Source organism: Centruroides sculpturatus, unplaced genomic scaffold, assembly GCF_000671375.1.
Source record: "Centruroides sculpturatus isolate CEXI.00-Female unplaced genomic scaffold, Cexi_2.0 scaffold1043, whole genome shotgun sequence".
Classification (NCBI taxonomy): domain Eukaryota; kingdom Metazoa; phylum Arthropoda; class Arachnida; order Scorpiones; family Buthidae; genus Centruroides; species Centruroides sculpturatus.
The window spans coordinates 110,233-126,289 of record NW_019385264.1 but is presented as its reverse complement, the minus strand read 5'-3'; the positions used below and the strand labels follow the sequence as shown (position 1 = coordinate 126,289).

General features: G+C 34.4%; 1 protein-coding gene across 2 annotated transcripts in view; it reads right to left on the bottom strand.

The window, feature by feature from the left end:
• LOC111636865 (serine/arginine repetitive matrix protein 2-like) overlaps positions 1 to 16,057 on the bottom strand; it is a 71,526-nt gene that overhangs the window by 34,176 nt on the left and 21,293 nt on the right. For both annotated transcript variants that reach the window (XM_023382256.1, XM_023382255.1), the window contains exon 3: positions 14,077 to 14,345. In XM_023382256.1, coding sequence (XP_023238024.1) covers positions 14,077 to 14,315 — 239 coding nt within the window. In that variant the 5' untranslated portion in view covers positions 14,316 to 14,345. The remainder of the gene's footprint in view (positions 1 to 14,076; positions 14,346 to 16,057) is intronic.

Sequence of the window (16,057 nt, the reverse complement as noted above, 5' to 3'; positions counted from 1 at the left end):
GAATTTTTATGAGAAAGGACTTCTGCTTTGACTACCTATTTAATTGTACATTGCACATTAATAAACTAAGGCTAAAGTGTATTAAGTCTGTTACATTTTAGCCTTTATAAGTTTATTGGTTTAGTGAGATGTGAATATTTACAATTAACTCTCATAGGCTCATTTTGAGAAAGATCAGTATGAGAATCACAGGAAGGATGGAAGAAGATTGCTGAAGCGTGATGCCGTGCCTACACTTTTTTCTCACAGACCTGCACCTAAGAGAAGATGTTCTGGACCAAAAACAGGGTATAGAAACAATTGTAAGCGTATAAATCCGATATTGGACCACAGTTATGCTACAAATTTATCTTCTATGACATCTATGTAGTCTAGTACAGGTATATTTATAATATAAATTTAAAATATTCTATTTTTTTATTGCATACTTTGTTCTTTTTGAGAAAATGGTGAAGAATGTAAAAGCACGAATGAAGATGAAGATAATGAGACATCTGGTCCAGTATTTCGGGACTCCAGTATCTTATTAGCCAGCCACTGTCACCCAAATCAAAACAGATTAATGAATTCAAATCTCAATTGCATAATGCGTTACATAGAGTGCAGAAAAGTAAGAAGGATCTCTATGAAGAGATAAGAAAGTTAAAGTCTAGAGTCAACACACAGAGTATAAACATAAAATTAATTTTCAATTCTGATCAAATAACAGTCCTTGGAAACGTGTGAACACGGGGAATAAAATGGCAAAATAATACAATAAGAAAGGCTCTGCAGTTAAAATCTGCTTGTGGAAGATCAGACTATGACTAAACAATATTTAGTGATTATGGATGACTTTTGTTGCACACTTCGTTTACTTGCAGGAAACCTAAGTGTTGATTGTTTTCGTTTAATTTATATTACTAAACAAAAACTTGTTTCAAATTTTATCTAATACTCTTTGAAGAAATACTAAATATTAATCCATCTTCCATCTTCATAACCGTATATAACTAAATCAATTAATTTTAACGCTCAATTACATCTTAATAAATATTCTATCTTCATCGAAAACAGTTATATTAATTTTCGAATACTCAATGCACCTGGTGTAATTCTGAGTCTCTCGATTTTTCACCTATTACAGAACTTTTTATATTTGTTTGGAAGGATCTCGCTCGATAAAGGAAATCTCGAGGTATTATCGGAAAGCGACCGATTTTATTGAAAATAAACATCCCGAAAAGGTTCACATTGACCGTATTGCCGCTCGGAGTAACGACATTTGCCTAAACCATTTTAGAAACATTTTAAAAAGTAGGCAAAGCCAAACTTCTTTGGATAGATATTTTACCAAGCCACCTCTATCCAGTGAAAGTGCTGGTGGAAGTGAAGGAAAGAAAGCAAAAGCTGTGAAAAAAAATTTTAAAAACATATATATAAAAACAACACTAATTTTTTTTAATCTTTTCTAAGTTATTTTTAAGTTATTGTTACATTATGTTATGCAAGTTAAGTTTTAGTATCATTTCCCTTCTCCCTCTCTTCCACCATCAGTTTACACCTCCACCGACGTCTATCCTCAAAGGTAAAGTGCAAATAAAACTACATTTTTTTCTTATCAATTATTATTCTATTATAGTTATTTATACATTTACAACTACAAAATGCATTTTTCAGTGTTTTCCTTACTATAGTTATTATTTTTTTTTATGTACTACTTAGCTTTAATTTGAGTGTGTTTTTTGTGTTGAAATGAATTATTTGGTTTTATGTGTAATCGTATAGGGAAAAATGGTTCATCTTACAAAATTTTCATGATACAATCTCAGTTTCTGAACAGATTAATTTCGTATCCTGAGGTACCACTGTATTATTATACAAATTAATATAAAAATAACTTAAAATTAAAGTAAATTTTTTTAAATTTTCGATTGCATGTTTCCCTATCCCTATTTACTCTATGTTAAAATGGTCTCATTTAACGCTGTTTTGCTGAGCACTTTGTCATCTAGAAACACATCCCCCACTTTAAGCAGGGTCTTACTGTATTTTCGTTATTGAAAATAATAAGGAAAAATAAAAAGGATATAAATAGGAAAAAGGACTCAAAGATTGTTTGTGTAGTCTAAAATTTTTAATAATGAAAATCACTTTTATTTTCTTTCTGCATCTGCTAATCGCTGGTTACTGGTACAGAAATCCATTTGGCAATTCGGCCACTCTTTTTTACACACTGACTTCACTCTCCCTGGTTGGTACTGAGTACACTCTCATCATGTCTTCTTTGGATGTGGCTAAGTTCAATGAACTCCGCATGGTGGCATACATACACTGTATTAGATGAAGTAAAGGGATACTTTGCCACTAACCATAGTGCCAAACAAGGCACAAATAAACACTCAGATTACATTGTAAGCTGCGTTGAACTCATCATAGACATTTTTGACAACGGACTTAATGACACTAAGTTTTCTGATAAAAAGGAAACTTTATTTCATCATCACTGGGGAAAATAACCAATCTCTGATAAACAAGCAAGATGCAGTTCTGGAGAAACTCTCCAGCATCAAGGAAAAGGCCCACCTACACTCATCTGGTGCTATGGCACCTTCTAACCATGATGTTGTCATCTAACTACATATCCCATTGAACACGTGTCCGTCCATCCATGTAACAGTATGCCAAAAATGGGCACTAGAGGTGCCCTAGCGATGATTTTAAATTAAAAATAAATTATTTTTATTTGTGATAGGAATTTATTATTGATATGAATTTATTATTTATACCATGGAATGGTATAAGTAATTATTATATGCTTTGATTAACCTTGCACCGCACATTTACAACATCCCGTGACTCAGTGAACGTCGAGCATTGACTCACAGGAAATTTGTTGAAAAAAATGGCAGATACATTTAAAATCGAGGTTTACAAGCAAAGGTAAATAAACAAATTAAACTATTTTAAAGTATTTACTAAATCTAGATCCGTATGATGCGATCTGGACTTTAACAGAGCTGTAGAGCATATTGATAGGAACAAAAAAGTCAAAGGAACTGTGCCTCATGGGAATTCGTAAAGAACGCCCACTAGGGGGCGTCCGGGCTACTAGTCTCCAATGGGCCATCATCCACTGAAATGGCTCCCAACCACACTATTTCCTGTGCAGACAATGTTCTGGTTGTTTTTGGTGCAAACTCTGATAGTAGCCAGGCTACCAAGGAGTTGTTAGAGCACAAAATCAACTCTTCAGCATTAACGATTGGCATCCAGAGAGTGAGGAACATCCAAAACAATGATGTTGCTATCAAATTAAGTAAACCCACCAATGTGAAAACCCTGGAAAGTGCTATCTAAGAAACCCTACCAGAACTCAACACACAAACATCTGCCCAATATTATTATTGTCTATGCAGTTCCAGCATCATTATATAAAAAGGAACTAATTGGGACTCCCATCCAACCCTTATTCTTCAGACCTATAATCATTGCTTCCATTATGGCATTTTTCTGGACTCTTGGAAGAGCTCATTTATTGTACCGATCCCTAAGGCTGACAAACCTGGCAAACTACTGTACATCCTATCTCTCTTCTCCCAGCTCTGGGCAAGATGTTTGAGCAGCTTATCACCAATAGACTGAACTATTTCCTGGAATCCACACATTCTCTTCATAACCACCAGTATGGCTTTCACAAGCAGAAATCAACTACAGATGCCATTTGTAGTGTGGTCGACCATGTCAGCAATCTCCTCAACAGACACAAGTATGTTCTGGGCATTAGCCTGGACATACAAAAAGCATTTGATAATGCTTGGTGGCCCATGATCCTGTATCAATTTCACAAACTTAACTGCCTGGCCAATATTTACAACACACTAAAGGATTTTCTGCAAAACAAGAAGTCCACCATCAAATCTGACTCGCTCAACTTTCAGAGATAAATCAACCATGGGCATCCCAGGGTTCTGTTTGTGGGCCTCTCCTCTGGCTTGTTCTCTTTAACATTTTGGAGCAGGACTTTGGTCAAGATCACAGCGTTGCCATCACTGATGATGCTTTCATTCTTCTCAGTGGAAATTCAAGGGCTCAACTTGAAGACCAGGCAAATCGCATCCCGAAAAAGATCAAAATTTGGGGCACACATTACAAGCTAAATTTCAACTCTTTCAAAACCCAAGCCATTATCTTTCCTAGCCCAGATAAGCCACACTTTTACCTAAGAGTGCCATCCATCAAAATGAATGGCTGCTTTATTACAGTGGTCAAGTCTCTATGTTATCTTGGTGTTATTCTTGACCACAAGCTATTATGGATGCAACATATTAATTACATCACTGACTACACTGGAAAAATTTTCCATAATTTCTATAAAGTGGCCAAATGCAGATGGGGTCTAGATGTTCAGGCCATGACCACAGTCTACAATCAAATTTTCATCCCAATTGTTACTTACGCCTGCAGTGCCTGGGCCCATATGGCTAACAAATCTCATCACATTCATAGGCTGCTGTCTGCTCAGTGCAGAGCTCTGCTTCTCATCACCAAAGGCTACAACACCTGCCCCACTAGCAGCCTACAGATCATCTCTAAAAAGCAACCCTTCAACTTTATCATTAATATGGTCTCCAACAAGATGAAACTGATGTAGGGCATTAGCCTTAATATTGGCTCCATTAGCATTGATGCCAACTCAATCAAGACCCCTACACCATTCCATACTTCTGTGGACCCTACTCATAGCAAGCTCCTCTCTACCGCTCCAGCTTCCAACACCTATTTCAATGTATTTACCAACAGGTCAAAGTCCACTGCAGGCACTGGGTGCAGCTTTGTCGTTTAGCAAAGCAACAAGGAAATATTCTCTGTATGTCTAAGGCTGCACTCTCACTGCAGTGCTTTCCAGGCAGAGCTGATTGGTATTCTGCATGCAATTCACTGGTTGAACTGAAATCACAAGAAGCAGCACTTCTCTATTTACACTGACAACCAATCTGCCATATACCAATGTTATATACAATCACTCCCTCCATCCTGTTGCCAACAACATCCACCATATTACTGTAAGGTCTCGTTTTATGCGGTGGATACGTTCTACAGAAAAGCGCATATAAAAAATTTGCATAAAAAAAAGACTTTACTTGCCTTGAAAAAGTAGGGGAACATTCCGTAATTTTCTAAAATCGCATAAAACCAAAACAACGAGTTAAAATTAACTTAAAACCGCATAAAAAAGTTTGCAGAAATTAAAAGAAATAGGCTGCTTATTACTGCAACTTGAAATCAGCAAAATTTAAACTCGCTACTTATTATAAAAATGAACAAAACACCGCTAAAATAAAATTTAATTTCAAAACAATTACAGTTTATACCTTTCAATGCGAAACTCAGAATGATGTAATAGCGACTTGTCGATGGTAAGTATCATGTACAAGGGGAATCCCCGAATTGCAAAAGCTCACTCTAAAAACAAATCACTGACATCTGGATGTGAAGAGTTAATTAAAACCCCTTTAGTTCCTCGCCCGAGTTAACTCGGGCAGGTTACATAGCGTTACATAAAACACGGTCCTTAAGGCCATTTTTTAAATTTTTTTTTTGAATTTTTGGAATGTTTTTTAAGTCTCCAAATTTTTTAAAAATATTTAAAAATATACGGCCAGCTAGTGTTCACCCTACTTTAAACTCTTGTCCTCCCGCGATGTCTATGAGAATGCCCTGGGAAATCCAACTCCAGCTGCGTTCAAGGTCATCCAGATGTGTAAACAATGACTCATCCTATTAAATTTCACAGAAGGGCGAGACAAAGGAAGTTAAACTTTGAAGCTTTTTCTTCAAAATTAATGCATTTCTTTCGTTTTTTTCCAGTTTTAAGTTTTTTTTATGTTTAATTACATTTACATCAAAAATTGCTAGGAACTAAAGCGATTAAGATAGATCTAGCTGTCCTTTACATCCATAAACGTTATATGTCAGTTGAACAAATGGAGTGAGCTTTGAGCGTTCCACGATTTTTGGAGACTGTCTATACACGGGCTTCCTAAACAAGCCTATATGTATGTTTGTCCAAGAAATTTTTGGATCAAATACAAACCGCACAACTTCAAAATCGCATAAAAATAATCCGCATAAAAAGAGACCTTACAGTATTTCTAACTCCAACAACAGTTACTCTATCACCTGGGTAAAGGCACACGTTGGAACCACTGGTAACGAACATGCTGATACACTGGCAAAGTCTGCTGCCACTGATCTGGAGGTTGAAGAGACTTATAATAAAATACCTCAGACATATCAAGCAGGTCTTGTGGGAGGATCTCTGCAACAATGGCAATTTGAATGGGACCAAAAACACAATCCTACTGCCTACTGCTTCTTCCCCTCTATCAAGGATTTCTACAATAACACCTGGCTTATACTAGACTTTTCTACCACTCAATTTTTCACTGGTCACGGCCATTTTTCAACTACCTCCAAAGATTCACCCTTCATGATAATGGCCTTTGCACTATTTGTGGTGTTCCCGATATTCCCCTCCATTACATCTTTTTCTGTCCCATGCTATCCATGCCTCGCCACTTTTGAGACATGCAGTTTTGGACAAAGGGAGATGTTGGCCATGCAAGTGCAATTACTTCATAGAAGACAAGAACATTTACTTCTACTTCAAACAGTTCATGTCTTCCTACAACACAGTCACAACAGTCCCTCAATTCAGCTCCCGCTAACTTTCATTCTTTGTCACCATTATCATTCCTCAACTATAACAATTTTGTAAATAATTTTACGTAAATACGTGTTTGTTACATATTTTATACTTTATTTGTATTTTCTCTCTCCTGTAACACATTTTGTTTTACTATATACATTATTACTGTATTGTACTGTACATTGTATGCAGAGTGGTATTTATATTTGTATTTTGTATTTCAACAATATTTTAGATTTCAACTTTAGTATCAATAGGATGTAAATGATTTATCAGTTGTAAATGCCTTATGTAAATATGCGTTGTGTGTTCTACCATTATATTTATTTCGCACTCATCATCTGTATATAATGTGTAAATTTTTGCATGTCTCTATATTTTTCACATGTATCCTTTCTTTTTATAATTATAGTAGATCACCCCTATAACACAGGTTCATATATTATGGATTTGTATAAAACAGTGAAAATATTGCAATCGTATTCATATAAACACACTAAAAGAGACTCGTATAATACAGTAAAACGTCATCACTGACTCACGTCGCGACAGGTTTGGTCAAATCTACACCAATAGCTGATATTGCACAAACCGTTGAGTTTAAACGAGCACTGGACCTACTAAAAAACATTTATTATTCAATGGCCATAAAAATTATATTTATATTAATGATGTCTCCAAAGTTCAGTGAATTTTTCACAGAAAAATAACTTATCAGAAAACACGTGCCCACCATTCAATGCACCGCTCTGCGAAGAAAACAAGCTTAAGCAATGGCATCGTCGAACAGTGGACACTCACAAAGTAATCCTACAATTTTTTGTTTATAGCATAGTTTATATGGATTATTCCCAAAAAATTATACATATTTTGGAAATGTTGAGTCGAATTAGTCTAGAATTAATTAATTTTATGGAAGAAAATCTTTCGAACGGCCGTAGTCCCTAAACTGCACATGTGCCGGGCTATGATTGGCTCATGTATTTAAGTGACTCGTAAATCATGGAATTCGTATAAAATGGAACATATCTACTGTGTTATAGGGGGGCCTACTGTATTTCTCATTGTATGCCGTTTTCAGCATTTATATTTTATGTGATCCACCTATGTACCCTCTGCCAATCTATATTGTATCTGCTGCCTGGTAGTGCTATGCGGAACCAGGCAGCATCTTTTGTGCCAAATAAAATAGATGATGATGATAGCTGGCTGAGTGCTGTAGAGATGTTCATTGTCTGTTGATGTAGGAGTCATCTCCAGCCAGCACCGTGAGTAACTGTGGAAGATTATATCAAAATTTAAATATTTCTGGAAGCAAAGACTGGCTTGGGGCTGGGTGGTGCAATTGGTAGCGCACCACACAGCAAGCAGAGGCTGCAAGTTATTTTCTACCAGAAGGTTCTAAATTAAAATTATATTTATTAAATTATTAAAATTATAATTATTAATTTAGATAATAGATGGCACCTAACACTTATTTCTAGTACTAAATTTATTTGTATTAATTATTTGATTATAGCCATATTATAGCCCAGAACTTTAAACGAGAATGGAGAGACAAATAAAGGAGTGGTGCAAGATATTAGCAGAGAAGAAGTGGAAAGTGTGCTTAGAAAAACGAAGATGGGGTAAGCAGTAAGCACTGATTGGATTCTGGTTGAAGCTTGGAGAGGTTACGGTAAGGAAGGAATTGATATCCTCTGGGACCTTATGAAAAAACTCTGGCAGCAGGAGATGATCTCAGATGAATGGAGAAAGAGCATTCTGGTGCCAATCTTTAAAGGTAAAGGAGATGAACAGAATTGCAGAAATTACAGAGGTATGAAGTTATCAACCCATACTATGAAAATGTGAGAGAAAATTGTAGAAAGAAGGATTAGGCAGGAATCTGAGATTGGAGAGGAACAGTTTGGCTTTTTGTCAGGAAGGAGTATGACTGATGCTATCTTTGCTCTAAAACAGCTGATGGAAAGGCACAGGAAAATGCAGGAAGATTTGCACATGATATACATAGATCTAGAAAAGTTGTATGTTAGGGTACAAAGGCAAAAGGTATGGAGATGTTTGAGGGAAAAGAATGTTCCAGAGAAATCGGTTAGGCTTGTCAAGGGAGCAGAGACCCAAGTTAAGAGCAATGTGGGCACTACAGAAGGGTTCTTCATTAAAGTTAGTTTACATCAGGTATCTACCCTTAGCCCTTATTTGTTTGACCTGATAATGGACGTGAAGTGTGAGGCTTCGTGAAGTATGCTGTTTGCAGATGATATTGTGCTGTGTGAACTTTCCCAAACCAAGGCTGAGAAGAAACTGGAAAATCAGTGGAAAGTTTTGGAAGAAAGGGGCATGAAGATTAGCAGAACTAAAACACCTTATATGAATCTGAATGGTAGAGACGAGTGTAACATTAAAATCCAAAATGTGCCACTCCTTTTGGCTCCATGTTTTAAATATCTTGGGACATTTGTCAAGATAGGAAGAGGAGTGAATTTGGAGGTGGAGCATAGAATTCAATGTAGATGGATGAATGGGAGGAAGCTGAGCAGTGTGTTATGCAACAAGAAAGTTAGCTGAAATCTGAAAGAAAAATTGTATAAATCAGTTGTTAGACCTGCAGTGTTATATGGAGCAGAGACATGGACAATAATAAGAGCTCAAGAAAGAAAGATGGAGGTGGCAAAGATGAGAATGTTGAGATGGATGTGTGGAGTGTCAAGGAAGGATAGAATAAGGAATGATTTTATTAGAGGTTCTGTTAAGGTTGGCCCCTTGAGCAAAAAGATGCAAGAATGCAGGTTGAGGTGGTTTGGCCACAGAGTGAAGAAGTGACAATAATGTTGGAAAGAAGATCAGAAAACTAGTAATAAAAGGATAGAGGAAAAGAGAAAAACCAAAAATGCATTGGAAAGATAAGGTGGAAGAAGACTTGAACTATAGTGGACTTAAGAGAGAAGAAGTCCTTGATAGGGAGAAATGGAAGAAACATATTAGAGAAGGAAATGTCAACCCTATATAAACATGGGAAAAGGCAAGGATAAAGAAAAGAGAAATTTGATTATAGCCATATTACAGCCCGAATATTTAGGCAATTGTTGGATTATTATATTAACTCATTGGGCTTCGAGATATGTATTATATGTGGTTAAATTTTTATACATTTTGATTTTTTAATGAAATGTTCGAACCATTCTAAATTCAAATTTGTTATTGCATATTCATTCGAATATAGAACGATTCAGAGAATTGCTAACCTGACGATGGCCTGTTGATCAGGTTGTAAACATTCGTTTAAAGCATTAAAATAGATTCTCAGCAGTGAGGTGAATATGTTATATAATATTCAATGACTCTGAGTATATGTTGAAAAATAATGATAATGATGATGATAATAAGCACAAAGCCCAAATGGTTAGGAGTTGAAAGTTGGTACACAATTAGTGTATGTTCTCACGATGTATTCTAAGAAGAGATTTTTGAAATTCCCTCCACAGAGGAGAAGGAATGGATTAAGGTTTATTCTGAAGAACTCTGTTTCTACTGTCCTATTTTAAATGTTGTTTTTTCATTTTTGACTGCATTTTAGTAGGGTGTGTCATGAGAATGCACATTAAGAAAGGATATTTGGAAATTCCACCACCCCCCAAAGAAAGAGGCGGAGAGAGTTAATTTTAGTCAGTATAAAGTGTAGATAACAAGCAGTGAAGTAAATAGTGGCACATATAGTATACACTTTGACAATTAATAAATATTTTTAATCATTTCCACTTTGAGGGTATCCCAAAAACAACAAATCCAAAATAAACAAATTTGAACAAATATTTGAAATTAGATATCCAATATTGCTTGAATGAATATTTGAAATTAGATATCCAATATTATTCGAACAAATATTTGAATTCGTCCCAAATTCAAAAATTTGAAAAATTCAAAATATTGAATTCAAAATATTATATTCCAAAGTTATTTTTTTTAATTTTAGAATTTAAAATTAATCACTTCATTCAAGTAGGGTTATCATCAAGTAAATTCTCCATTATAATGAAAAATGTATTGGTTTTTTTTTTTATTCTACAGTTTATTTCATCTCTTCGTAGACTGTATATCGTATAATTACACTACTCACAAGCCTTATATAATACTTTAAGCTCTTGTTTAAAAAGCGTTCCAAAACGCATTTATCGTTTTTATGAATTCGCCAATATTCGATTTTCGTTGGTTCGTTCTTGAAAAAGGGCATTAAAGATGTCCGAAAACGTTTGAAGTGTTATAATAAATTTGGCTGTATTATATAAGGCTTGTGAGTAGTGTGTTTATTTCATCTTTTATTTTTTAGGTTACTTAAATAAAAAATCTTTTCATATACTAAAGATTTATTCAGTTAATATTCAATAATGATTTTAATCATTTTTTTCTATTAGATATCCGATAAATAGAATAGTGAAAACAAAATTTCTCATAAATTTGACCCTGATCTTATAATCGAGATGGGTTAATAATAATAATAATAATATCAGGTGCAGAGCCCAAACGGTTAGGAGTTGAAAATTGAAATTTGGTACAGAGGGTATATCGTGAGAATGTACACAAAGAAGGAATTTTCCAAAATTCTCCCTCCCCGCAGGGGAGAGGGAGAGGGTTAAGGATTACCCTAAATTTTGATTTTACTGTACTATTTTAGATGAGGTTTTTTGCAGGAAATCAAACATATTTTAAGACCCATCTAAAAAGTCTCTAATTAGTCTCGGAAGAGGGTGAACCTAACTCTTGAACCCAGTATAAACAGGCAAGATCTAAAAATATACACACAATCAAAACCCCAATATTAAGCAAATATACTCCCACAACTGCCATAAATGATCAGGCTAAATTTTGATATAGTGATTATAAATTAGAAATGAATGGTGTTAGGTGCAATCTTGTATTGAAATTAATAATTATAATACTTAATTAATAAATTTAAATTAAACTGGAAGAAAAGAATCAACCCGAAGCAGGACTCAAACCCGCAACTCCCACATACTATGTGGATGCGTTGCCAGTTACGCTACCCAAACCTTCGGTACGATCTCCTCTTCCAGTATATATATATATATACTGGAAGAAATATATACACAGTGCGGCAATTAAATTCCAGGACAAGCTATATCTCAGCAACCAGTAGCTACATCTGTTTAAATTTTATGTCGTATGAAGTTTGAACAGATGTCGCTACTAACCTAAAACTTTTATTTAAATCGGTTGACATTTATCATTGTTTTTGATATTTTGTTTATCAGTTTATTTTGTTACATGTCAGCAAACAATAATGGAACAACGTGCTGTTATTAAATTTCACGCTAAACTTGGCACAAGTGCCACAGAAACGTTCAAAATGATGCAGAAAGTATATGGAAGTGAGTGTTTATCATCACCTCAAGCCAAGAAAACACGAAAAGTTCCATAGAAAATCAAGACGATGTTCATTGTTTTCTTCGACAGCAAAGGCATCATCCACCGTGAGTTCGTCCCACAGGGTCAAACAGTTACTGCTGCTTTCTACTTGGGAGTTTTACAACAATTAATGGGAAGAATTCGTCGAATTCGACCATAATATCGCAATTCTGATGACTGGTGTTTGTTACACGATAATGCACCGAGTCACACATCATTGATTGTTCGTCAATTTTTCGCATGAAATCAAGTCTGTGTGTTGAATCATTCGCCGTATTCCCCCGATTTAGCACCATGTGACTTCTCTTTATTTCCAAAAATGAAAATGAAGTTGAAAGGATGCATTTTTAATGATATTGAAACCATCCAAAGAGAGTCTATGCACATATTAGAGGCAATACCGAAAATTGAGTTTGAGCAGGCATTTGAATTACTATTGAATCACTGTAAAAAGTATATTGAAGCAGGAGGAGAGTATTTTGAATAATTTAATAAGAAGATTTGAATAAAATTGTTTTGTTTCATTTTTATAGATCCAGTCCCGGAATATAATTGCCGCACTGTGTATACTGAAATATAAATAATTATTAATTTTAATACGAGATGGCACCTAACACCTCACTCTAGTGCCAAATTCATTTCTAATTTATAATCATCATATCAAAATTTAGCCCAATCATTTACGGCAGTTGTGGGAGTATATTTACAGGTAAGGTTGGCTATAATCTAATAATAATCTTACTCTTCACTATCGTTACTTTTAGCCTGAGCAACACAGGGTTCATCTGCTAGTATATATACAGATATACAGCAGAACATCGATTATCCAAATACCTATCAACCAAAACATCGGTTAACCGAAAGCATTCCAGTTGGCAAATTCAAATTTCTGCTAGTGCTGTGGCACTGCAATATTTGGCTATGTCTTGGGCTACTCCAATATTATTTTTGTTGATGTGCATGTTTTAGCTGGCAACACTGGTGTGACCATATTGTATCATTAAAAATTATTTCTTTATTCTGCACAAACAAAATAAATATATTGAAAAATATAAAAACAAAAAATATATTTTCGAAGTTAATCTAGTATCAAAAACGTTCCAATTCATACACGTCGAGAGGGTACTTAAGGATGCTGCCAGTATTTGAGTAAGGCTTTTTTTTTCCCCATCGTGAGCTGTATTCTAGGACCTTGCATCGTAAGTGGTTTGCTTCAGCTTGTCGTAGACTATAGCCCAAGCAACTGACATCTCCAGATAAACCCACGAAAAAGAAAGAGTTTCGCTTGTTTTGTGTGGTGTTTTTCTGAGGACTGTGTGTCGTATCAAAAACATTTCGATTCAGCACTAGATTAACTTTCAAAATATAATTTTTCTTTTGTTTTTATATTTTTCAATATATTTATTTTGTTTGTGCAGAATAAAGAAATAATTTTTAATGATACAATAGCCATGATTATTATTTTTAAAAATTTTCATTAGGCTTAATATTGATGAAAATCCAATGCAAAGCGACATGCAACAGAAAAAAATTTCAACAGTGGATAGGTTAATTTTTTCATACATGATCAGTTATCCGAACAACCCCAGTCCAGAATTGCTTCAGATAATCAATGCTCTACTGTATATATAATTTAAAGAAACAGGCAGTTTTACATGCATGGAAATTTATTTTAAAGTAACTTAACAAGTTCCTTGATATTCAAGTAACAACGCAATCACATATTTGGCAAACTTTAATAATTATTTGATCATCTGATATGTAATAAAGTATGCACAAATTATACATTAATGTCAAGTAAAAATTTCTTATCTGAATTGAAAACTGAAACACAAAAATTCATTTAACTATAATGTATCAGTTGATATTAATTTAAAAAAGTAGAAAAAGTCTGTTTAACATTCCAACATTTTAAAGTGTTTGCAATTGATTACATACTGTAACTTAAAATAACTTACCCTTGTTCTTTCATTAATTCTTCCATTTCAACACACTTCAGTTCCATCTCTCTTTTTCTTTGATGTGCAAGAATATCTTTATTTGGTACCTTATTTATTGATGCATCTAATAGTTTTAACTCTTCTTCCGTACGATAATTCACTTTCTCTTTGCTTTTCCTTATAAAAGATAGATTCCGCTGTACGTAACCATTTGTACCACTTCCACGTGGTGTTGCTAAACCAATACCATTATACATGATGACTCATAAGGATTTGAAACGTATAACCTACATTGAATAAAATAATAAGAATAAGTATTCTTTCACAAATAACGTTTTTATCTTATTTTTAAATCAAATAATACATAATTATTACTTGTTTTTAGTAGTATTAAGAAAAGTTCTTATTTGTTTAAAATAAAAACTCTTTTCCTTAAGTAAATGTTTTGTTAACCATTGGTTTTTAAATTTTATTTCAAACAGTTAACAAAATCATATTATCTATTCTTATTAGTGTAATAAAAAATCATCTCAATCAACGAGATCAACTAAAATGTTTAAATAACTTATCAGGAAGTTTGTTAAGTGAAAACGAGAGATTGCTAGTAATAGCAAAATTTCTAGTGTACAGTGAAAATTTTGCCACATTGTGATATTTTTATCATTCTGGCAAAATAAACCAGTGACCAGTGAAATGAAGTGGCAATGATACAATTCACAAATTAACAAATATAAAAAATGTGTATTCCTTTATTTAAAAAGTTTGTTTGCTCAATGCTCCATTCTACAAAAATATTTTTGCCTGATAATTTGCTTGTTTGTTTTTTTAGTTGCGGCAACGCAACACTTGGACGATCTGCCTACAGGGGGATGCCTTCCAGGAGGTCTTTTTAAAGGAAACTGGCCCCTATTTAGGCATTACAGATGTGGAGAAAACCCAGAAAACTCCACATGGCCAGCTCATCCGAGCGAGGTGAAAACCCACGACCAAACTCCCAGTGTTCAGGGTATGAAGACTGCTGGGCCACTGTTGGGCCAAGATAGTAATGCACTGTTGAAAGTACTTAGGTATATATTTTATCTTCATTAAAAAGTTTTGATCAGAGTCTATACTTAGGTATATATTTTATCCTCATTAAAGAGTTTTGATCTATGAAGTTATTTAAAAATCTACATACTCTGGCCTTACCATCCAACTCTGATTAAAACACCAAAATTCAATGACTCCTGACTGCACAGCCCCGAGTTTTATACACATAACAAGTTGAGAAAGTAAAAAGGAGTCAAAGTAGGCAGATATTTGACAATTCTGACTCCACATCCCTAGTTTTTATGCCAAAAAACAATATACAGTAAAACCTGTCTATGGAGACCACTCACGGTTCCTTTAAAAAATGGTCGTTTAGACAGGTAATCGTCCAATACAGGTGGTGCTGTAATACCGTATTTCCATACGTATTTTGCGCACTTTTTAGCCATTTCTACTAAGCAAAGCTCGAGGTGAGCAAAAATAAGCGAATTTTTTTCAATGATAGGGCTATATTGGTATTGTATTTTATTCTTATCGGATAACCTGATTTACAGGAGTCGTCATGATACTTTAAAGAATACTTTAAAGATTAATACAATACAGTAGAGCCTCGAAAACTTGGCCTAATGTGGACCAAAGGGTTGCCGAGTTTGTGAAAATGCCGGGTTATCAGGAATGGGGTTAAAAAAAAATAAGTATGAGTGTTTCCTCAGAAAATACTGTACTGTACTTGTATGTATTGTTTACTTGAGAAGACAACAGAGAATAAACTGCCCAAATACTCTTAAATAAAGGAAAAGTACGTCCTTTATGAAGGCATAGAGCCTTTACTACATGAAAATGAAAATTAATGAATATGCTGTGTACAGTAATTTACCTGATAAGACAGACCTCAGAAAAATACTTTATGAGAGCTTTTATACTTTTATAAAGCTGTCTATAATGAAAATTAATTAACTAAGGATTTTTT